The sequence below is a fragment of the Hyperolius riggenbachi genome, chromosome 12 (assembly GCF_040937935.1).
Source record: "Hyperolius riggenbachi isolate aHypRig1 chromosome 12, aHypRig1.pri, whole genome shotgun sequence".
NCBI lineage: Eukaryota > Metazoa > Chordata > Amphibia > Anura > Hyperoliidae > Hyperolius > Hyperolius riggenbachi.
In genome coordinates, this window is record NC_090657.1 from 161401580 (window position 1) to 161427144 (window position 25565).

The 25565-nt window shown below is 46.0% G+C and overlaps 2 protein-coding genes across 40 annotated transcripts in view; one reads left to right on the forward strand and one right to left on the reverse strand.

Moving 5' to 3' along the window:
• The window catches only part of GATA5 (GATA binding protein 5), a 2064317-nt gene that overhangs the window by 1701139 nt on the left and 337613 nt on the right, over positions 1-25565 (forward strand). The gene's annotated exons all lie outside the window — the stretch shown is intronic.
• Positions 703-2412, reverse strand: LOC137541007 (piggyBac transposable element-derived protein 4-like). Its single transcript, XM_068262159.1, has one exon. The coding sequence runs from the start codon at positions 2410-2412 to the stop codon at positions 703-705; it is 1710 nt and encodes a 569-aa protein (XP_068118260.1).

Consider the following 25565-nt stretch of genomic DNA (forward strand, 5'->3'; position numbering starts at 1 on the left):
GTCTTGTTGTGCCCCTCCGAACAGTGAGGATGTAAATATTTACCTTTCCGGCTCCAGCGCAGGCGCATTAGGCGGAAATAGCCGATCGCTGTCGGGCTGCTCTACTGCGCAGGCGCAAGTCTCCTGCGCCTGCGTAGTAGAGCGGACCCGACGGAGATCAGCTATTTCCGCCTATCTCCGTGCGGAGAGCCGCAACAGTGTGCCCCTAGTGGAGCCAGGGAAGGTAAATATACCAAGCCTTATCAGGCTTGTCAAGCCAGGATTGTGGGACACTTCAGGGGAGCCAGCGCTGGACTGCCTTCAGCTACAGGGGAGGGGGAAGCCTCATTGGGACTCTGAGGCTTCCCCCTCCCGAGGTGAGTACACCCCAGGGGAACTTTTTTTGTGTTACAGAGTCTCTTTAACTGCCTACTTTTTTTTTTGCAGTAGTGGTCCTTTAACCTCCCTGGCGGTTCATTTCTGTCTGGAATTAGGAGTCAAAAGCGGTACATTTTTTTTTCAAGAATTTTAGACCTCCAATTCTTAAGTCTTAACTCACCAAAATATATCAGAATAGAGGCCTGGTAGACATTCTGCATATAAATAAAAGACTGGAACACAAATTTGCTGAAATAATAAAATTTATCAATAAACTGAAAAAATAGGAAAACTGTACAAATAAGGCAGCAAGAAGATAATTATACACATTATGTACATGTATACTTAGTACACCTCCCGTGTATGATAAGTTTTAAAGCAGGGAGCAGCACAGAGTCCAACATTGCAGTCAGGGCAGTAGATGCGCGACTCCTTCCTGACTTTTTTGCCCCTCTCATCGGTCTTCGAGCAGCACACCACACATGTCCTGGTTGGTGTGTTTTTTTTGGCGGTGGGAGGTATGTGCTCCGGGAAGTGCCGGCCAGTGAGTCGCTCCGGGTTAACGACATAGGAGGCACGTCGCCCAGTTCTGGCATCTGTGGCAGTCTGGTACCGCAAACAGATACACTCGCACATCCTCCATATGTAGTCCGCGTGAGTAATTGGCCTTTCACTGCGCTGCTTGTAGAGTATATAAGAATTCCACAGAGACTGCTCCAGAAGATGTCGGAATATCTTTTTATAGTATTTCTTCTGCTGCTTGCGGACTGCGGGATAAAATGTCACTGCTTGGTCCGCTCTGTCCACTCCACCCATTGTTTGGTTGTAGTCCACCACAACCTGCGGCTTCTGTATTTCCTTTCCTGCTCTCGTTTTGGTGGGAACAGTGGAGGTGTCGTGGACTGTGGAAAGGAGACAAACGTCTTTTTTATCCCGCCAGCGGAGAGCCAGCATCTTTCCTTTCTGCCAAGCAGCTATGTCCCCTGGTTTCAATTTCTGCTTCCCAAAAGATGTAGGCATCTCCCGCCTGTTCGGCCTAACTGTGCCGTAGGCATCAGTGCGACGCTTTATGAGGATCTCAAAGAGTTCCGGGGAAGAATAAAAATTGTCCGTGGTGACACAATATCCCTTGTCCAGTAACGGCTCAGCAAGTGATAAAACGGAACTTGTCGCCACTCCGTAGTCGCTGAACCGGGGATTGAACTTTGTTCCCTTTCCGGTGTACAAAACTGTATTCCAGATGTACCCGGTTGAAGACTCACACAACATATAAGATTTGATTCCAAAGCGGGCCCGCTTAGAAGCTATAAATTGCAGCCAGCTCAGCCTCCCCTTGTAAGCCATCAGGCTCTCATCCACGGATATATCCCGCTCTGGAACATACGTGGTCCTGAAGTTCTCCACCACCATCTCGTACACTTCCCAGATTTTTTTCAGTTTGGGAGCAGGGTGAGTGGACTCCTCAAAGGTGTCGTTATTGGCGAAATGGAGAAATTTCATGATGAGCGAAAACCGGTACTCGCTCATCACCGTACCAAAGAACGGGGTCGCTATCATTTTGTTGGTGGTCCAATACCACTTCTGCAGGGGCTTCCCCACCACCCCCTGCAGAATGATAAGTCCCAAAAATAGCCAAATATCTTCTTTGGTGACCGGCTCCCAGGTCCTGCTTCTTGAGAAGGGGCGTCGTGGAGCAGCCAGTTGTTGGGAGGCATAACGATTAGTCTCCTCCACAATCTTCTCAATAACGGCCTCATCAAAGAAGAGCTGCAGGTAGGCCAGGGGGTTGTGCTCACACACTTTCTTCAGGCCAGGCTCCCCAGTAAAAGGAAAACGGGGGGGCGGTGGCGGTGCCTGAGAAAGGTCAACGGGGCACCAGACCCGGACATCGCTAACATCCGTGGTGATGGAATCACTCTCGCTGTCGCTACCTGGGTCGGATGAGAGGTCCCCAGGTGCGTCACTGTCGCTTGAGTCCGCCAGTGACTGCAAATCGCTGTCCTCCAACTCCACCAGCGATTCCGCAGCGAGCTGCCTTCTTGAAGCGGACGCCATAGCAAACTACAGGCAGAAAACGGCAGGCAGAGAGTTGTCAAAATCCAGGCAAAAATCGGTACACAGTAAATCAATCAAAGTCCAGGCAAAATCAGTGCAGGGAGAAGGCAAAGAGAATAGTCAAAAATCCAGGCAAAAATCAGTAACGGGTATCCAATAATCAGTAATCAATCAATCAGCAACTCACAGATCAAACAGCCAGCAGCCACGGTCTCCAGAGAGCAAATGGCAACATTGAATTGAATACAAACTAACTTGTATTCAATTCAATGCTACTTGTGGCCAATCAGATCACTTGTCATTTTTTTTTGTTTTCATTTCTGCCTCCCTACCCATGTGGCCAATCAGATAATTTGTGTCATTTTTATTTTTTTTCCTCTCCCTCCCCCTGTGGCCAATCACATTGTTTATTATATTTGACTCTGTGTTACTTCTCCCTCCCTACCCCCTGTGTCCAATCACAGTCATTTATTGTTTTTTTTTTTTTCCCTGACTCCCTCCCTCCTTCCCCCATGATCCCACGCTGCCGCACAACGTCACGCATGTACGCCGCTCCATGCCACTGATAGGCCGCCGGGTCCCCGGAAGATCAGCCAGGTAATGGGGACTCCGGCGGCCGGGAGGGAGAAGCCTGGGTCCCGCTGTGCAGCGCGATCAGCGCGCGGGACCCAGAGAGACACTGCGCAGCATGTATTTAGCCAGCCCGACCTGTGTTCGGGCTCACCGCTTTCAGCACACAAAGCGGAGCCCGAACACAGGTCGGGCTTACCGCCAGGGGGGTTAACCTTCCTGGCGGTAAGCCCGAGCTGAGCTCGGGCTATGCCGCCGGAAGGCACCGCTCAGGCCCCGCTGGGCCGATTTGCATAATTTTTTTTTTGCTGCACGCAGCTAGCACTTTGCTAGCTGCGTGCAGTGCCCGATCGCCGCCGCTACCCGCCGATCCGTCGCGCCGCAGCCGCCCCCCCCCCCCTCCCCAGACCCCGTGCGCTGCCTGGCCAATCAGTGCCAGGCAGCTCTATGGGGTGGATAGGAATCCCCTTTGACGTCACGACGTCGGTGACGTCATCCCGTCCCGTCGCCATGGCGACGGGGGAAGCCCTCCAGGAAATCCCGTTCTTTGAACGGGATCTCCTGATCGCCGATCGCCGGCGGCGATCGGAGGGGCTGGGGGGGGATGCCGCTGAGCAGCGGCTATCATGTAGCGAGACTTTGTCTCGCTACATGAAAAAAAAAAAAAAAAGATTTGCTGCCCCGTGGCGATTTTTTAGCAAACCACCAGGAGGGTTAACAAACTGTTTCCTTACCCTGATTACACCTGACATTGCAGCTGTCCTTGGAAGGTTTGGGGGCTCCATATCAAGTGGTATGCTTTGGGCTCTCATGTAGACCCGCACTGGGGCCCCAAGCTCCTTAGTTAAGCCACTGTTGATTGTGTTTCATTCTGTTTGATTGATAGAAATTGGCCAATATCTGCCAGAATAGACAAACTCGAGCAGGATGGAAAATATTGGTCAATCGTAAAAGAATCGGCTAAAGTTCACATGAGCTTGATCAACGCAGAATAAATGTTTAGTGTCAGAGCAGGGAGACACAACATCGTTCTGCTTGATTAGTGCAGGTGAATCGCCAGGATCTTGCTTGCAGTGTTTGGGCCAATAGGTGGTTTACTTTCCATTTTAAAAACACATTATCAGGCATAATTTACATAACACTTGCAAAAGGTGCATTCAAAAAACAGTAAATATGCGTTTCCATTGAGATACAGTGAATGCTAGCCGCATGCATTTTTGTGCCGCAGATGAAACAAAGATTTTAAAACAGAAAATGAACAGATGTGATTGGCCAATAGACATGCATGAGGTTTCCAGTGATCTGCGTACAATTGAGACTAGTGTGAAACCTGCCTGAAAGGTTCCACAAGTGATTTTGACACAATATAAAGGTCTTTTTCAAACTGTTATTTACTGATGTGGTGTACATCAAAAAGGGGCACCTGGAAAGGCCAATAATAGAATGCCGAAAATTGTAACAATATTCTACTCACAGTACAAATTATGATAATAAAATATTAGTAAGAAATACCATTATTCTACTAAAGCTAAACATAACTATATTCTTACACTGACCCCTCCCTCCACTGATGCCTAACCTTAACCACTCCCCCATGCCTAACCCTAATTGCCCCTTCCCCCACTCAAAGCTTTAAAGTTAACCCGAGGTGGATCTTCGGGGGGGGGGGGGGGGGGGGCAGATTAGACACAGAGCCATGTTCTCTGCCTAATGACATGGCTCTGTGTCCCCCAACCGCCGCTCTCTACAACTCCCCCGCCAGGCTATAGCCTGCCGAGTTTAGAGACCAGATTTGTTGCTAACTCGGAGGTAAACAGGGGAGAGGAATTCCCTGTTTAAAATCCCCGCCAGAGGCGTTCCTACAGGGTTTCCTGAGCTGCCATTGGGCAGCTCTCTCCCGCTGGGCGCGCCTCCTGATGATCCCCGCCTCCCTGCACGCTATAAGAGTCTCTCAGTGCAGTACCGTGACCCAGGGGCCACGCAAGTGAAAGTGGGCCATTGTGGCCCACGGGAGCCGCGTTTTTTGCTAAACCCTGCGGATCAGGTAGCCTACTTTTTTTTTTTTTTTAGCCTACCTCGGGCTCTTTTTAAGTTTTCTGCTTCCCCTGTACTGAGCTCATTTTATGCAGGTGAGGAAAATAGACAAGACAAATAACATTTATATCGCGCTTTTCTCCTGGCGGACTCAAAGCGCCAGAGCTGCAGCCACTAGGACACGCTCTATAGGCAGTAGCAGTGTAAGGGAGACTTGCCTAAGGTCTCCTACTGAATAGGTGCTGGCTTACTGAACAGGCAGAGCCGAGATTCATACCCTGGTCGCCTGCGTCAGAGGCAGAGCCCTTAACCATTACACCATCCAGCCACTGCTGCAACAGTTGTTCCTGATCTGTACAGCCAAGCCAATAACTCATACAAGAAAAGGAAAGCTGCACTGGGCTATGTGTAGAGAATACTAGTGCAACACTGTGTAGAAAAATAATGGCTCTTGGACTTATTTTTGAAAATGCATACCTGAATGCAGACCGATATTTTTGAAAATGCATACCTGGATGCAGACTGAATTGGAAAGGTAATTTTTAATGACAATAAACTGCAAAAACATTTGAGCAGCCACGATACTTTGAAAAGTTTTAACGTAGGTCTTTTTCAAACTATTATTTCCTCATGTGTCTTCCTGCTTCAAAACTTCCTGCTTTGCCTGGTGGCTGACGTGATTCAATATTGTTTTCAGGTGGATGGACTGTCTGTATGAGGACTACAGAGACCCATAGAAGCCAACACTCTCCTTTCCTCCCTGCATGTCCCTGTATACATGTGTGGGAAACTCAGGTAGTATAAGGCTATCCAGTAGTTGGGCTGCAAAGATTATCTTGAAGCCCGAAGTCTTGGCTAATTCCAAATCTTCTGCTACAAGCCAAACAAACTGGGACCGTTTTGTGTTGTTTTTTTTTTCTTTTTGCAATTTAATGGGTTTTAAAAGCCTAATGAAAGGCAGGTGGAGTTTATAGAAAGCCGGTGTCTGTGAGGACATTATTCTCCAGAAGTCTGCCTGATGGACCTCATCCCCACCTCTCGTCTGCCTCCCCTTTGATGTAGCGGGAAGATATGTGGCCCTCCTCATTGGGAGAGATGTTTCTGGCTCCCAGGCTCTCTCTGTGACATAATTGGTAGATTCTCTCAGATTCTGCGGCTTTAGAACAGCTGTAAATCTAATGGAAGTGGTCTTTGAACAGGAGAATGGGAACTCTGAGATGTGTGGAAATCCTCTGGGCTGAGGGGATGTTTGTAGTCCAGATGCGCGGTCCCATGCTTTGTGATTATTCCTGAGATTTACAGATCAGGCGCTGAAAGCTTGTTGCTGCTCCGAAAAGGTGTTAGCCACCCTGTACCTTTAACAGTGTTATTTCTTAAAGGAGGACTCCAGACTACGCAGTCACATCGTTAGGGGGAGGGTGGTACATTTCTGTTAGTGCTGGATCCCACTAGGAATCGTTGCAGTGCTTTTAAATCACACTATCACTGTGTGCAGCGCTAGTGTGATTGCGCTCGCATTTTGGTACAGCTAGAAGAGCTGTACAGTAAGGGGAGGGTTTCATTTTTTTTTTAAAGGCGCACTATGGCGAAAAATTGTAAAATTTAAAATATGTGCAAACATATACAAACAAGATGTACGTTTTTCCCAGAGTAAAATGAGCCATTAATTGCTTTTCTCTTATGTTGCTGTCACTTACATTAGGTAGTAGAAATCTGACAGAAGTGACAGGTTTTGGACTAGTCCATCTTTTCATAGGGGATTCTCGAGGGATTTATTTATTTTCAAAAGCACTTAGTGAATGGCAGTTGCTCTGTCCAACTGCCAAAAAACTGTGTAGGGAGCAGGGAGGCTGGACAGCATCTTTGTTTAAATCCTTTGTAGGGAATATCTTTATAAAGAATAAAAGCCTTGCTGAGAATCACCTATGAAGAGATGGACTAGTCCAAAACCTATCACTTCTGTTAGATTTCTACTACCTACTGTAATTGACAGCAATATAGGAGAAAAATAATTTATAATTCATTTTAATTTGAAAAAAACTTACTTCTTATTTGTCTATGTGCGCATAAATTTAAATTTTAAAATGTTTCGCCATAGTTCGTCTTTAAATAAACTTTATTCTTACCAGGTGTCCTGATGTCCGGCTTTGATCCATAGCCCCCCTAAAGGAAGAGGTCATAGGTGCTTCCCTAGGACCAATCAGAGAAGCACCCGGGACCTCTTCTGCTAGGGTGCGGTGCTACAGATAGAAGATGGACATCGGGACACTCAGTTAGTATAAATAACTTTATTTAAAATTTCCAACTCCCCCAAAATTGCTGCAAAATTGCTATTCAAAATGATTTTGCAGAATTTCCATACATAGCGTTGAGCGCAAACGTGCTGGAAATGCTGCATGTCCTGCGATTGCGATTAGCCCTAATCACAATCACACTAGTGAATTCCCCACCATTTAGATACATAGGGGGTTTTTTTGGAATCGCTGGTGATTGTTGGCGATCCAAAGCGCTGGCAAAATCGTCCTAGTGGTTCCAAACCCTATTACTTGAAATTTGTAACCAGTGGCGTAGCTAAGGAGCTGTGGGCCCCGATGCAAAGTTTACAATGGGGCCCCAAGCACTCTATACATAACAATTGATACGGTGCACCAAAACCTGCCAATAACACCTACAGTGTTAGAGGTGCAAGAAGGGGATGGTAAACAGTTTGTTAATGATTACCACAATTTAAAGTATCTATAGAAGTGATTATTATGAGCACAGGACCAATAGAGAGCTAATACTGTGTAGTTGAGGGAGGGCCCTATGGGGCCCCTCAGGCCCCAGGGCCCGATGCGGTCGCTACCTCTGCAACCCCTATTGCTACGCCCGTTTGTAATCTTGGTTGTATCTGCAGAGGACAGTCACAGGTACAGCTCAGCCTTCCTGCCAGAAAAGCAAGTATAATGCTGGGTACACACGATGAGATTTTCTGGCCGATTTACTGTCAGATCGATTATTTCCAACATGTCCGATTTGCTTTCCAATCGATTTCCGAGCATTTTCTGATCAATTTCTGTTAACCTTAATAGCGTGTACCCAGCATAAAATGTGTTGGTTTTCATATCTGAGGCTACTCTGGAGCTGCAATGCATTCTGCTTCCAGCTGGGCTGCCGGTGTTCAGAGCACTACAAACTACAGATTTTACATTGCTATAGCAGTGTAGAGGCACTTTAAGATATCCACAGCTCACAGCAAGCTGAAATAGAAAGGCAAATAGAATTAAAAAGGCATTTTTTTTAATAATATAAAGTGTCATAATGACTTTTGTACTACTGAAATGCATCATGGCAATTAATGGAAAGGTACTTATCAACAATAAATTACAAAAGCATTTGAACAGCCCTGATACATGTATTGAAAAGTTTTAATGAGTGGAATTTATGTTTGCAGTGTACTTGGAACAGATTTTTAAGGTTAAATTAGCCACATATCTCAGTAGTGGGAGGAGTCTGAGTGGTCTAGAGCAGAGGGCGATAAGATTTAGGTGCTTACCTCAGTAGTGGGAGGAGTCTGGGTGGTCCGTATGTACCTCAGTAGCGGGAGGAGTCTGGGTGGTCCAGAGCAGAGGGCGATAAGATTTAGGTACTTACCTCAGTAGTGGGAGGAGTCTGGGTGGTCAAGAGCAGAGGGCAATAAGATTTAGGTGCTTACCTCAGTAGTGGGAGGAGTCTGGGTGGTCCGTATGTACCTCAGTAGCGGGAGGAGTCTGGGTGGTCCAGAGCAGAGGGCGATAAGATTTAGGTACTTACCTCAGTAGTGGGAGGAGTCTGGGTGGTCAAGAGCAGAGGGCAATAAGATTTAGATACTTACTTCATTAGGGGGGAAGCCTGCTCCAGGGGCTTCCCTTATCCTCCAACAGCTCATCGTTCCTGCGCTACGACCTTCTAAACACATTTGAGAAGGGCTTGTTGAATATGCTTCTCAGCACTTCCCCTGCTGGTATAAAGGTCCTGAGTTCAGGCCCGCGTGCGCGTAGCTCTCCATCTGCCTATGTGCACTAACAGACCCAGCCACACCAAGCGCACGCTGCTGCATGCAAACCGCCGTGTTGGACGCGGAAACAGCCGCTTTGCTGTCAGGACATGCGGCGGCTTTTCCGCATTCCACCATACTACCAGACGCATGTCTATGCGTGCAAACCGCCGCGTTGGACGCGGAGTCAGCCGCCTTGCTCTTGGCACAGGCGGCGGCTTTTCCGCGTTTTCTCACAACCATCAAGAAGGTTCCCACTACTCAGGTAAGTATCTAAATCTTATACCTTCTTCTCTGGACCATCCAAACTCCTCCCACTACTCAGGTAAGTATCTAAATCTTATCCCTTCTTCTCTGGACCATCCAGACTCCTCCCACTACTCAGGTAAGTATATAAATCTTATCGCCCTCTGCTCACAGGTTTGTTCGAAGGTTTTAAGTTAATAGAGGTTTTAAGTTGGTCAGTAGGGTAGTGTTAGGGATCATTTAAGGTTTTTTTTGTCAGTTTAGGTGTGAGGTCACGGTTGTTGTGAAGGTTTGGGAGTGTTATGAAGGAGTTACGTTCAGGAAATGGGTTGAGGGACTAGAGAGAAGCTAAGAGATGAAATGAGGGTTAGGGTAGGTTTGTGGCATATATTGGGAAAGGGCAAGGCAAGTTATAGTAAAAATAATATAATGAATAAAAGTGCTTATTGTTTTACATTATTCGCTTCGGAATATATAGGTCGACTCATTGAAACGATTAACAATGCTACTCCACGGTGCACATTAACAAAAAGATTAGAACAACAAGCTCTGAACTGGGTTTAACATAACTTAACTTGATCCCAGGAGATGATGTGGGAGGGTATGTCCTGTCATGGAAGGAAGGCATGGTGAGAAGTGGTTAACAATTGACGGTATAATTCCAGAGAAACGGTTATGGGGTTATGAGAGGTCTTCAATAGTGTCTACTACTGCTTCGGCCAGGGTTTTCGGTAAAGCAAAGTGATTACATATATCCATTGACCTGCTTCCAATATTATATTCAAGTATAAGATTAGATTTGGTATTGGATAGAACTTGAGTAAAATGGAGATCATTCGAGGACTTCCAATTATACGTAATAAGTTGTAAGGCGGACATTAAAATATGGCAGGTTATGGAATGTAAGTGTGGTTGAATATTATTGATGCCAGAAAGGAGTAGATCAAGGGCAGGAGTAAGAGTAAAGGTATGAGGTACTATACTTTGTAAAAAGTTTTGGACTTTAGTCCATAATCTCGCTACAACTGGGCATTCCCAGAGCATATGGAGTAGAGTGCCGATGGATTGATTACATTTCCAGCAAACAGGTGAACTGGCTGATGAGAAGGAAGCAAGGCGTCTAGGGGTCAGGTACCACTTGGTTAGTATCTTTTGGTGTAGTTCCCAGTGACAATTTGAGCGAAATAATTTGAGAAGAGTGCGGGTTCCTTGTGGGGTTTGCTGAACATCGAGAGCCATACCTAAGTCGACTGACCAGGTTTTAATATATTTGGACAATGTTTTTTGATGATAGGGAAGAAGTAGGTTATACCTCAAGGAGATCACTCCTTTGATAGGCAATTTACAATTGAGGTAGGTCAGTAGGGAATCTGGTAAGGTAGGGAATTTGGAGATTGTTTCCTTCATGGTGTGGGTGACTCTATAGCAGGGATCCCCAAACTTTTTCGGGGAAGGACCGGGTCAACATACTTCAGACTGCCGAAACATACATAAAACAATGATGAAAAATATTGCATTGAATCAAGGTATTGATTCTCCGCAATCATGCCCGGAGGAGACCTCCCAGCAGCAGCCATTCAGTTATGCAGCACCCAAAGAACGTCTTTGTGCACCAGACAGTGAAGCATTCCCAAGTGACAACCTGCCGTCCAGTTGGACAGCAGTGTCACCTGAGGCAGAATTGGATTGGAAGCCAGGGAATGACTACTTGCTGGTTTCTACAGTATTTAGACGGGTGGTTCTAGCACTGCTATTCTACATGCAAGCCACCGATATTTAAAGGTGCAGTGGGCCACATCTGGGCCGTAGTTTGAGGACCACTGCGAGAATATTTGATTATCGGGTAGGGTGAACTTGGCTTGTAGGTTAGCAGAGGAGAGGAACCTTTTGTTCCTAATAATGTCATTAATATAATTGTAAGGGTAGTGAGTGAGATTTTAACTTGAGAGATTGAAATTTTGTTGGTTGGGTGTTTAATATAGTGTTCCCATGCCTTAAATGGAACCTAAACTGAGAAGGATATGGATTTTTCCTTTTAAAATACAGTGGTTTGCAAAAGTATTCGGCCCCCTTGAAGTTTTTCACATTTTGTCATATTACTGCCACAAACATGAATCAATTTTATTGGAATTCCACTTGAAAGACCAATACAAAGTGGTGTACACGTGAGAGGTGGAACGAAAATCATACATGATTCCATACATTTTTAAAAAAAAGTAGTGTGTGTTCGTAATTATTGAGCCCCCTGAGTCAATAATTTGTAGAACCACCTTTTGCTGCAATTACAGCTGCCAGTCTTTTAGTGTATGTCTCTACCAGCTTTGCACATCTAGAGACTGAAATCCTTGCCCATTCTTCTTTGCAAAACAGCTCCAGCTCAGTCAGATTAGATGGACAGCGTTTGTGGACAACAGTTTTCAGATCTTGCCGCAGATTCTCGATTGGATTTAGATCTGGACTTTGACTGGGCCATTCTAACACATGGATATGTTTTGTTTTAAAGGGGAACTGAAGAGAGAGGTATATGGAGGCTGTCATGTTTGTTTCCTTTTAATCAATACCAGTTGCCTGGCAGCCCTGCTGGTCTATTTATCTGCAGTAGTATCTGATTAAAACCAGAAACAAGCATGCAGCTAGTCTTGTCAGATCAGACTTATAAGTCTGAACCACTGAAACACCTGATCTGCTGCATGCTTGTTCAGGGGCTATGGCTAATAGTATTAGAGGCAGAGGATCAGCAGGGCTGCCAGGCAACTGGTATTGTCTAAAAGGAAATAAACATGATAGCCTCCATATACCTCTCTCTTCAGTTCCCCTTTAAACCATTCCATTGTTGCCCTGACTTTATGTTTAGGGTCGTTGTCCTGCTGGAAGGTGAACCTCCGCCCCAGTCTCAAATCTTTTGCATACTCCAAGACATTTTCTTCCAAGATTGCCCTGTATTTGGCTCCATCCATCTTCCCATCAACTCTGACCAGCTTCCCTGTCCCTGCTGAAGAGAAGCACCCCCCGTGCATGATGCTGCCACCACCATATTTGACAGTGGGGATGGTGTGTTCAGAGTGATGTGCAGTGTTAGTTTTCTGCCACACATAGCGTTTTGCATTTTGGCCAAAAAGTTCTATTTTGGTCTCATTTGACCAGAGCACCTTCTTCCACATGTTTGCTGTGTCCCCCACACGGCTTGTGGCAAACTGCAAACAGGACTTCTTATGCTTTTCTGTTTCTTCTTGCCACTCTTCCATAAAGGCCAACTTTGTGCAGTGCACGACTAATAGTTGTCCTATGGACAGATTCCCCCACCTGAGCTGTAGATCTCGGAAGCTCGTCCAGAGTCACCATGGGCCTCTTGACTGCATTTCTGATCAGAGCTCTTCTTGTTCGGCCTGTGAGTTTAGGTGGACGGCCTTGTCTTGGTAGGTTTGTCTTGTCTTGGTACTCCTTCCATTTCTGAATGATCGCTTGAACAGTGCTCCGTGGGATGTTCAAGGCTTTGGAAATCTTTTTGTAGCCTTATCCTGTTTTACATTTCTCAATAACTTTATCCCTGACCTGTGGTGTGTTCTGTGAACTTCATGGTGTTGTTGCTCCCAATATTCTCTTAGACAACCTCTGAGGCCGTCACAGAGCAGCTGTATTTGTACTGACTCTAGATTACACACAGGTGCACTTTATTTAGTCATTAGCACTCATCAGGAAATGTCTATGGGCAACTGACTGCACTCAGACCAAAGGGGGCTGAATAATTACGCACACACCACTTTGCAGTTATTTATTTGTAAAAAAAAAAAATGTTTGGAATCATGTATAATTTTCGTTCCACTTCTCACCACGTTGTATTGGTCTATCACGTGGAATTCCAATGAAATTGATTCATGTTTGTGGTAGTAATATGACAAAATGTGGAAAACTTCAAAAGGGTTGAATACTTTTGCAAACCACTGCAATAACAGTTGCCTGACTCTCCTGCTGATCCTGTGTCTCTAATACTTTTAGCCACAGCCCCTCAACAAGCATGCAGATCAGGTGCTCTGACTGAAGTCAGATTGGATTAGCTGCATGCTTGTTTTAGGTGTGTGATTCAGCTACTACTGCTGCCAAAGAGATCAGCAGGACTGACATGCAGCTGGTATTGTTTAAAAGGAAACATCCATATCCCTCTCAGTTAAGGTTCCCTGTAATTGCATCTAATATGTGGGGTAAGGGAATGTTTTGGGTTTGTACCCTAAGGCTATGACCAAAAGAAAGTCTCTCGGGTGGGCCGCCAGGTTTTGTCTGTAGGTAGGGACCACCAATATTTTATTGGTTCTAAGTTTGCAGCTAAATAATGATTTTAGGCATGGAAGCCCCATGCCGCCCCAGTTTTTAGGGAGAGTCATGATATTATAGACTATTCTGGGTTTTTGCCTTGCCATCTATATATTGGTTAATAATTTTATTGGCATCAGTCAAGAAAGACGTCTTCAGGGGGATATGGATGGTGTGAAACACGTATAATATTTGTGGGAGTAGAAAGAAGCTGGATTCCTAAAAATTGAAGAGATTGTGGAGCCCAAGGGAAAGGGTATTTGCGGACAATTTTCTCCTTGATAGAGGCAGGTATGTTAATGCCCATGAGGTTAGATTTGGTATGATTTAGTTTGTATAGTGAAACTGTCGAGAACTCGTCTAGTATTTTGATAGTTTGGTCTAAAGAATTAAGGGGGTCTGCTAGAGAAAGGATGACATTGTCCGCAAATAAGCTTATGGAATGTGGTGTGCCACTTATATCAATTCCTTGGATTTTGGGGTTGGACCTTAATTTTTCTGCTACTGTTGGGAGAGAGTAGAGGGAAAGTATTGCTCTTAAGATGTTACCCTGCAGTCCAAATGTTTTCAGTGTTTTTTCCAGAAATCCCCAATGGAATCTGTCGAAGGCCTTCTCTGCATCTAAGGAGAGAAGCAGAGAAGGCCTTCCAGAGAGTTCTATATGTTTAATTATATTTATAATTCGTCTGGTCCCGTCTGGTCTGCCAGTTGTAAACCCAACTTGGTCAGCAGCTAGGAGGTTTGGTGAGACCTTCATAAGCCTATTGGCTAAGAGTTTTGCATAGACCTTGAAGTCTGCATTCAGCAAGGAGATTGGTATATAATTAGCTATAATCTCCGTATTCTTGCCTGTTCAGTTTATAATTCTAATTTGTTTAATTGTATACATGTTAGTCAGGTGGGAAAGTCTGACTGCTGCGCACCACACTAAGCCTTCTTTTAGACAGTAAGCTGAATTGTGCACTCGCTGAGTGGTTCAGCGTCCTGGCTGTCGCCCACAAGTGCTGTTAAAATGCAGCTGAATGGCAACAGTTGTAGCACCGTGCGTGTCAGCCCTTACATGCAGTGGTGTTAGGGCCTGTACACACTGCTGCGCTTGCGTTGCGTTTTTAAAAACGCAAGGTCTTTTGAAAAAGAATGAAAATCGTGATGACTTGTACACACTGGTGCGATGCGTTTTTAGAAAAACGCAATCGCAGTGCCTGCTGCGCTTTTTTAAACGCAGCGCATGAAAAACGCATTAAAAACGTGCGCTTGCGTTTTTGCCTGCGTTTTTCAGAAGTCAGTATCCCAGAAGACTCTGCAATCTCCTGATTCCTGTTGAAATGTAAACTAAAAAAAAAACAAAGGATTCTTTAGCCAATCAGCAATTACAAGAAAAACGCAAACGCACAAAAAACGCAGGCAAAAGCGCATGCGTTTTTAAAACTACAGGCACTTTAAAAACGCATGCGCTTGCGATTTTGCTTGCGTTTTTCAGTGTGTACAGGCCCTTACCCTGTAGCAAAGAACCGCGCATGTTGCATCTGAGCACGGCTGTAGCCACACTCAGATGTGACTCCATGGGGGGGGGGCACCTGTCTACCACCGATGCCAAGCACTAACTAGAGCCCAGCGTTGCAAGAGAGCAGCTGACAGGTGGTGTATTCACGGAGTCCTTGCTCACTGACATTGCACATGACCCAGGTAAACCATTCACTGGTTGGAGTGGGCCTTAGGGCTTTCCACACTGCATGCGCTTCGATAAACTTTTCAAAGTGCATGCGTTTTTCCGTTCGCAAGGGCCCTGTGAGTAACATAATACGTAGCCTTGCACAGAGTGGTGCAATTCGTTTTTTTTGGGGCCCAATCGCAAAGGTAGAGCGTGCTGCAGTTTGCCTGTATTTGCTTTAGGGTTAGGGCTAGATCACACTGGGTGATTTTTCAGCGTTTTGCTGATCACTGGCGATCAGCAAAATGTTGCTGCTGATGCAAGTCAATGGTAGTGTTCACATTGTAGTTATCGCCAGTGATTACCAATTTGCTGATGGTGCATGCAGCCTTTTTGGAGCGATTGCATTGCATTTCACTGTTATAGAATCACAAAACTCAATCACTCCTAAATCACTTTCCCGTACAGTGAAAAAACAGCTTTTTGCTGATCGCCGGCGATCAGCAAAATGCTACTAAAGCGCCCAGTGTGAACTAGCCGTTAATTAAATTGAAGCACATGAAACTCACATAGCAAATGCAGTGCTATGCAATTGGCTATGCGATCTCACATTTCAAAAAAAACTTTCCACTTTTTTTTTCCACTTTGGGGAAATGCAGTCACACCTTCCGATTGTACAGCGAAAATCAAGGCGAAACATGCACTTGAAAATACGTGAAAACGGAGTTCGCTGTGGAAGACCTTAACCACTTGAGGACCACAGTCTTTCTACCAGAGCCTTTTTTTCCATTCAGACCACTGCAGCTTTCACGGTTTATTGCTCGGTCATACAACTTACCATCTAAATGAATTTTCCCTCCTTTTCTTGTCACTAATACAGCTTTCTTTTGGTGCTATTTGATTGCTGCTGCGAGTTTTACTTTTTATTATATTCATCAAAAAAGACATGAATTTTGTCAAAAAAAATGATTTTTTTTTAACTTTCTGTGATAAAATTTGTCAAATAAAGTAAAATTTCTGTATACATTTTTGTCCAAATTTATTGTGCTACATGTCTTTGATAAAAAAAACAAAAAAAAACATTCAGTGTATATTTATTGGTTTGGGTAAAAGTTATAGCGTTTACAAACTATGGTGCAAAAAGTGAATTTTCCCATTTTGAAGCATCTCTGACTTTTCTGACCACCTGTCATGTTTCATGAGGTGCTAAAATTCCAGGATAGTATAAATACCACCCAAATGACCCCATTTTGGAAAGAAGACATCCCAAAAGTATTCACTGAGAGGCATGGTGAGTTCATAGAAAATTTTATTTTTTGTCACAAGTTAGGCCCGGTTCACATTAGCGGTTGTGTGCCAAACGGACCGGATAACCTGACCGGATCCGGACCGGATCCGGATCGGAACCGTACGGTTCTGATCCGGATCCGATCCGGATCCGGTCAGGTTGCATCAGGTGGTCATCAGGATGCAATCCGGATCCGTTTGGCAAAAGTACCTAAAAAAACAAAAAAAAAGTTGGGGTCTGGGAGGTCAGCAGAAGGGGGACCTGTGGAATCAGGCCCTCTGCTGCTTAGCACTCACCTCCACCTGCGACATGCTGCCAACATCTCCGGATCCGGATCCAGCTGTGCTGCTCCACTCCAAAATGCTTCCCCATGTGTCCCCATCCAATATCGCCGCAATAATCCGCATAGGAAGTGGGGTAGAACATCCGGATTTCTCAGCCAGTGTGTTGTGCGGCCTCCGGTTCCCATTGGTGTGTATTGGCCGGATGGTGCAGTCCGGCTCCGCCCCGGATACGGCTGCCGGAGGAGCCGGAGGAAAAAATAGCGCATGTTGGAACGGAGTCCGGATCCGGTCCGGCTCCGGTCCGGCTCCGGTTCTGCAGAACGGACCCATGTGAACGGACGCATAGGCTTTAATTGCTATGCCGTGCGTCCGTTCCGTCCGTTCTGCAGGCGGTGCGGCTCCGGCACGGCGATTCCGGAGGGCCACCGCAAGTGTGAACCGGGCCTTAGCGGAAAATGACACTTTGAGACAAAAAAAAAAAAAAAGAAAAAAAAAAGTTTCCATTTCTGCTAACTTGTGACAAAAAAAATTAAAACTGCCACGGACTCACTATGCCCCTCTCTGAATACCTTGAAGTGTCTACTTTCCAAAATGAGGTCATTTGTGGGGTGTGTTTACTGTCCTGGCATTTTGGGGGGGTGCTAAATTGTAAGCACCCCTATAAAGCCTAAAGGTGCTCATTGGACTTTGGCCCCCTTAGCGCAGTTAGGCTGCAAAAAAGTGCCACACATGTGGTATTGCCGTACTCAGGAGAAGTAGTGTAATGTGTTTTGGGGTGTATTTTTACACATACCCATGCTGGGTGGGAGAAATATCTCTGTAAATGACAATGTTTTGATTTTTTTTACACACAATTGTTCATTTACAGAGAGATTTCTCCCACCCAGCATGGGTATGTGTAAAAATACACCCCAAAACACATTATACTACTTCTCCTGAGTACAGTGATACCACGTGTGGCACTTTTTTGCACCCTAACTGCGCTAAGGGGCCCAAAGTCCAATGAGTACCTTTAGGATTTCACAGGTCGTTTTGAGACATTTGGTTTCAAGACTACGCCTCACGATTTAGGGCCCCTAAAATGCCAGGGCAGTTTAGGAACCCCACAAGTGACCCCATTTTAGAAAGACAACACCACAAGGTGTTTTGTTAGGAGTATGGTGAGTTCATAGAAGATTTTTTTTTTACCCCTAACAGAATACCTTGGGTTGTCTTCTTTCTAAAATGGGGTCTGGGGAGAATCTGAGGGGTGGGTGGGTGATCAGGAGGGAGCAGGGGGCAGTTTAGGGCATAAAAAAAAATAGCGTTGACAGATAGTGACAGGGAGTGATTGATGGGTGATTAGGGGGGTGATTGGGTGCAAACAGTGGTCTGGGGGGTGGGCAGGGGGGGTCTGAGGGGTGCTGTGGGCGATCAGGGGGTGAGGGGGGGAAATCAGTGTGCTTGGGTGCAGACTAGGGTGGCTGCAGCCTGCCCTGGTGGTTCCGCGTACACTGGGACCACCAGGGCAGGAGGCAGCCTGTATAATACACTTTGTATACATTACAAAGTGTATTATACACTTGTAGCGGCGATCGTGGGGTTAACAACCCGCCGGCGCTTCCGAACGGCCGGCGGGTTGTCGTCGCGGGTGGGTGGAGCCAGTTTCCCGGGAAAAACGCGCTTCACCAGTGACGCGATCGTTCTCCCACCATGCCGAAAGGACGCAACGCCCATGGGCGTATTGCGGTCCTTTCGGCGTCCACTTTGCCGCCACCCATCGGTTGTGGGCGGTCGGCAAGGGGTTAAAGTAGACCTGAACTCTTGCACAGGGCAGGACAGAAGGAAAACAGAAATGCCCCCTGTATATATTTAGAGAGTTTAGTCTGTCTAATCCCCCTAATCTTTGACTAATCACAACTGTAATTTGATCTCTCAGCTGGCTGCCACAGAGCAGCTAATTGTTAAAACACAGGATGTTAACAATATGTCTGCTCCCATGAATGGAAGTAGACACGCTGCAGATTTATTGCAGGATTTGAATCAGCAAATAAATGATTTTCTTTTAAGGTTTTTATGCTGTTGCTTATCTTTTACAGCAGAGAGACAATAATCTTTTAGAGTACAGCCAATAAAGTTTATCCCTCAATGTAATATTTTAATAATGCAGAATAAAAGTTTACTTCAGTGTTACATTTATTTTGTTTTAGAGCAATGCTAGCAGTCAGCCAGTAGATGGCACCCTTGAATATGAATAAACATAGAATGTGGCATAGATGGCTATTCAGCCTATCAGAACAGTGCAGAGTCACTGTTTACATAGTAGCTGATTCCATAAGTACCTGCGTACACATGATGTTTGAACATTGTAATTTCCTTGTACATTTGAACTTCCCCCCTCCCTTATCATACTCCCAGTCATGTCTCTGTCAGTGTTAAAGGATAAGTACATTGCTGATATAAGGCCATTTAATCACCTCTTTATTGTCCAGGGATCAATAATGCACTTATAATGCACTATTGTGTTCCACGCAATATCAGAAACACTTTTTTAACAGTGTTTACACCATTCAGAGCATGACTGAGTGGCCATACATACCAGGTACCCCAACCCATGAAGTGGACGTAAACTCTTGCACATGACAGAAGTAAAACATAGAGAAATGCACCCTGTTTGTATTTAGAGAGTTTAGCCTGTTTAATTCCCCCTCATTTGTGTCTAATCACAAATTGTAATCTGATCTCTCCCCTGTGTCACATGACTGCCAATGGCATATAATCCCATTTGAAAGCACTGGATGTTAACAACATGTCTGCTTCCATATAAAATAAAAAAAAGAACTCATGCGTCTTAATGCCTTTAAGTAGGGGCAAAAACACAGGGCATGTTGATGCAATGAAAATCATCAACGCAAGTGCACCTGTGTCTTTATTAAACAAGCTAGGCATACACAGAGGTGGGGAGGGCATGATGTGGGTTAGCAGTCTTGAGGTGGATGGTTGGGGTCTCTTGGCGGGGGGGGGGGGGGGGGGGGCTCAAGGGGTTATGTTTTCAGGAGGGAGTGGTTTGATCAGGCATAGGGTAGGGAGGTTCCAGGGGACATGAAGTAATACCGGCATGGGAGGCCTCTAACTAGTCCTGAAAAGGGTTGGCAACGTTCCCTGCCCTCCTGGACAAGCTTTGAGAGGCAACGAACATGAGCTTGGAGAGTCAGTAGAGGATAGAGGCCTAGAGTGCTGTTCTCCATATGGTTGCAAAGAGTCAGACATGACTGGATAGTGACTGAACAAAAAAAAGAAACATGATAGACCTTTAGAGGTCTTGTAGAAGTCATGCCTCAATGAACCAAAACTGTTTTAGTGACACAAGAGGGACCTACACTAAATTAGAAAAGGGGATTCTGGATTAAAATCGGAAGATTGGTGGATTCAGGAGTCACATGATTACACACACCTCTCATCCTGGTCCTGATATTATATTCCATGCTGTAGAAATACATCAGTAAGGCAGAGAGTTGTGTGTAAAGTGCAATAACCCACAGTAGCCAGTCTCTGAACACTTATCTTATGCTTTAATCCGGGGAACTGATAAAAAATGAAAACTATTTTTAAATTGCTGTATATGTTACGGCCAGAACCCGAAGTGTGGCCACTTCTAGTTCTGGCCGGCCACTTCGGGTTCTGGCCGGCCAATGTGCGAAGTGGCCGCATCGGCCAAATTGATGACAACTTGCTTAATTTAATGAAATATAGCCGGCGGCAATGTAATAGATGAAGCCGCCAGCTTTCGCACTGCCTCTCTCCTCTATCACCCCCCCCCCCCCCCCCCCCGGCTCCCATACAATAAGTAGCAGCCGGCGGGGACATGCGTGTCCCGAGAGTCGTTCGTCGCGGCAGGGGAGTCCTGCCGTTCCTGCAGAGCGGGTGCTGGCAGAAGCAATGTCTGCAGCCTCCCCGCTCTGCTGCCCTGCTGCGACGAACGACTCTCCGACTGCATGTCCCCGGCTGCTACGTATATTGTATGGGAGGCGGGGAGAGGAGAGAGGAAGGGGGGGAGAGGAGAGAGGCAGTGCGAAAGCCGGCAGCTTCATCTATTACATTGCCGCCGGCTATATTTCATTACATTAAGCAAGTTGTCATCAATTTGGCCGCAGCGAGACGGCGTAAACATTACATTTCTAACATTGGCCACTGCGCTGTGGCCACTTCGCACATTGGCCAGCCAGAACCCGAAGTGGCTGGCCAGAACGCGAAGTGGCCACACTTCGGGTTCTGGCCGTAACATATACATGATTTAAAGCTCTATTTCTGGCTCTTGACCCGGCCGGCTGGGTTTGCTATGGTGACGTCTTGTGATAATGTGACTAACTGCTTGGCTAGACTGAATAGCATTGTGTGAGCAGTCCAGACTCCGCCCCCTATCGCATCATCCCCAACAGGAAGTATTTAGAGGACGGAGATGGGATAGGGCACCAGCCAGTCTTCCTATTGACACAGAGCTGACCCTGCTCACCCAGAGGCAAAAGAGGATGGGGTGGGAGGGGTCAGGTGATAGCTCTGTGCAGAGGAAGAAACTCCCATTCTGCTGGCAATTCTACACTTTGTGCAGAAGTCTGGGTCTTATGACTGACTCTTCCAAAGGGAATTTCTCTGGAAAGGCTGCATTAAATATGAAAATCATGTGAAAAGGAAGGAAACTAGGACTTTGATTAAACTATATCTTATTTATTTTTATCCTGTAAAAGTTTTCGACATGCATTTGTTTTTGCCACCTTTTACAGGGAGGGTTCACGGAGAAATAACAATACTAATCCACTTACCTGGGGCTTCCTCCAGCCCGTGGCAGGCAGGACGTGCCCTCGACGCCGCTCCGGAGGCTCCTGGTCTTCTCCGGTGGCTCACCCGACCTGGCCAGGCCGGCTTCCAGGTCGGGCTCTTGTGCGCTCCAACGTGCGTCTCACTCGGTCGCGCTGACATCATCGGACGTCCTCCAGGCTGTACTGCGCAAGCGCAGTAGTTCTGCGCAGGTCCGATGACGTCAGCGCCACTGCGTGAGACGCACGTTGGAGCGCACAAGAGCCCGACCAGGATGCCGGCCTGGCTAGGTCGGGTGAGCCACCGGAGAAGACCGGGAACCTCCGGAACGGCGTCGAGGGCACGTCCTGTCTGCCACGGGCTGGAGGAAGCCTCAGGTAAGTGGATTAGTATTTTTATTTTTTTAAACAATTCCGCGTGGATCTTCCCTTTAAAGTGATGCTGAAGCAAAAAAAAAAAAATGATATAATGAATTGTATGTGTAGTACGGATAATTAATAGAACATTAGTAGCAAAGAAATAGTTTCATATTTTTAGTTTCAGTTACAGTACATTTTTTTTTTTTATAACATTGCATCATTCTCTAATATTTGCAATTTACACACTACACTCAGCATTCTAAATGATTTCACAGAGCAGGCTAGTGAACTTTTGAACTTTACTCTGCAGAAAAAAACAAAATACAGTGACAGACACTTGAAATAATAAGATTCAGAAGACAGAGCTCTCTGAAGTCGGGGAGCTCAGATAAGCTCTTTTGCTTAGATAATAACTGGAGTTAGTGGGTCATTGAAAGATGTTTTGCAAGAACGGCTTGTGGACCTGTGATGTTATATCACCCTTTTTTCTGTTTTCAGTCTTTTTATAAAATGTTTGCAAATATCTGTGGGACCTCCTCAGTTGGAAGTTGGAGGAGCGTAAGGTCTCCAACATCAACCAGCTTCATCATGGAGGAGTGGAAGAGGATTCCAGTGGCAACCGCTGAAGTTCTAGTGACCTCCATGTCATATAGAGTTACGGCAGTGCTGGAAAATAATGGCGGGCACACAAAATAGTCACACTTTAAGCAGAATTGTGACATTGTGTACTTAGGGGTGTTCTCACTTTTGTTGCCAGCGGTTTAGATATTTATGGCTGTGTATTGTGTTATTTTGATGGGACAGCAAATTGACACTGTTAATCTTTCAATATTCACCCGTCACACACCTTCTAGGCCTATAGCTAGACCTCCGTGCCGGTGCTCACCTCCTGCAGGTACACCACTCCTGCACAACCACAATACAATAGCACAAATGGAGACGACACACAAATGGCTTCAGTAAAGAACTGTATTGGATAGCATGCAGAGGCACACATACGACGTGTTTTGGGAGGAGGAAGGGCTCCGCCCGAAACACGTCGTATGTGTGCCTCTGCATGCTATCCAATACAGTTCTTTACTGAAGTCATTTGTGTGCCGTCTCCATTTGTGCTATTAAATTAACACTGTTATATATTGTCCTTTATATTGTGGCCCTTTTTACACTTGCCTTGCAAGTGGGCATTGCGCTTCCCTGTTCTGCCGCAGTGTAATGCAACGACCATGCAAAGCAATGTGGCGTAACACACCGCATTGCACTGGAATTTCCCAATCAGCTGCCGACCTGCCGCAAGGTAAACAGCGCGTTACCGCCAGGCTTCCACGGTGGTGCAGCAGCAGAATACATGTAAGTCAATGGGCGACGCAGGGATTTTAAATTTGTTGGTGAAGGAGACGCTGCACGCATGCTCGGAATGGCGTTAATATGAAGGGGAAACTCTGGAATCCCAGTGACGTTCTTCCTGTCCAGCAGAGGGAGTATGTCACTGGGTGAGGGGAGGAAAGGGCGTGTGGGAGGTGCTATGCATATGACCCTGTCGGCGCACTCTGCTGCAAGGTCATATGAAGTAAGTTTTTTGCGATGTGATGGGAGCGTAGCACCTCAATGCATTGGTCAGATGTAAAACCGACCTCAATCAACGTGTCATATCTTCAGTGATGTCCCATGAAAAGATATAATAACATATTTACAAGTAGGCAACACGGTGGCGTAGTGGTTAGCACTCTTGCCTTGCAACGCTGGGTCCCCGGTTCAAATCCCAGCCAGGTCAACATTTGCAAGGAGTTTGCATTTTCTTCCTGTGCGGGTTTCCTCTGGGCACTATGGTTTCCTCCCACATCCTAAAAACATACAGATAAGTTAATCGGCTTCCCCCTAAATTGGCCCTAGACTATGATACATACACTACATGATACAAAGACATATGACTATGGTAGGGATTCGATTGTGAGCCCTTGTGAGGGACAGTTAGTGACAAGACAATACATTCTTTACAGTGCTGCGTAGTATGTCAGCACTATTTAAATACTTAATAATAATAAAGAAGTGTGAGAGGTGTACTCTTGTGAGATACTGTAAGAACTGTAGCCACCATACCCCCTCTATCACCAATAATAAGTATCCCACCCATCTCCACCTATGACAAGTGAATTTGGCCCATAGTCCTCACAGTCAGCAGAGCAGGAAGTGGGGAGAAACCTCCCCAGCAGGGACACAGTCCGCAATGAAAACCTGACAAGATGTTATTCTCCACGCTGTCCTCTTGAGGCAGGATTTCCAGTTATCTGGAATAAAGTTGAAGAAAAGGAAATCTTGTTTTGCTATAAGAAGCCCGTAGCCAAGCAATGCAGGCCTGTCACATGACACAGCCATAAACAAGCCAACCTAGTAGTCATTTGTCACTGTCACCGGTTACATTTAAAGAGCCCTGGGCTGTGCGCAGCTCTCGGAGCTGCCTGTGCCATGCAGGGCTCACGTCAGGACAGTTGTAGGCTGTGTTTCCTTAAAGCCGGCGTGTCAGTGGCCTGCAATTAGCCGAAGTTGTCACACCGCAGTTTATGGCCCGAGGTGGAGTGTGTAAACACATCTCGTAACTGGCAGTACCATGCCGCCCGCCTGCTGCTCCCTCCCGTACTGCAATCACACTGGTTTCACTGACTCTTTGTAATTGCTAAGGTAAACTGTTTTTCCTCCTGCCACGTCCCAACACGCACTGTTAAAGTTTGCAAATGACTCTGTCACTCGCAAAACACCTCTGTTATTCTCCGAGCCGCTGCGTGCAAAGTCTGATTATTGCTGTGACATGTCAGAGGGGCTGTGTCTTTTTACAGCCTGCCACACATGACCCGGTTTTAGCATATTTGTCCTCTGTGGTATTTTGGCATTGCATTCACGGTTTAAGTTACAGAGTCAATGTAACGATTGGTGTCAGCACACAGAGAGAATCTGATTATTGATGATCTGCAGAATCATCAACAATACAGCTGTATACTTGATTATGGATGATCTGCAGAATCACCAATAATACAAGTATGGCTAACCTCTGGACACCTAATAAAGTATAAGTGTTAAGTGTAACTGTAGGCTATCTCCCGAGAGGCGGGAGATACGGGCAGCTCGGCCAGGAACCACCTGAGGGGCAGGTGGCCCTGGACTGTGCAGCGACTATCTCCTTGAGAGAGGAGATAGAGATAATCTGGCAGCCAGTGATTCCCTGGTAACTGGAAATCAGACTGTACTGCAACCAGGGGGCTCCAATGGGAGAGAGGCCACTGGCTGTACTGCAGGAAGGACTCTGATTAGCAAGAGGTCCTTGCAGCTAACTGACACTTGGTGGAATAGTGTCACGGGTAGTACAGACAGACTGAACACTCAAGGGATGAGTGACAGCCAGAAGGGTCGGGCAGGCCAGGTCGGCAACACCCGAGCAAATGGTCATAACAGATATAATTCACAATCCTAGTCTGGGGTGTGAGGATCTTGGTCTCGACACCCAGGAACTAGTCTAAAGAATAACACAGTATCCTAAGCTTGGGTGTGAGGTCCGTAAAGTATAACACAGTAATGACACAGTAATCCTAAGCTTGGGTGTGAGGTCCTTGGT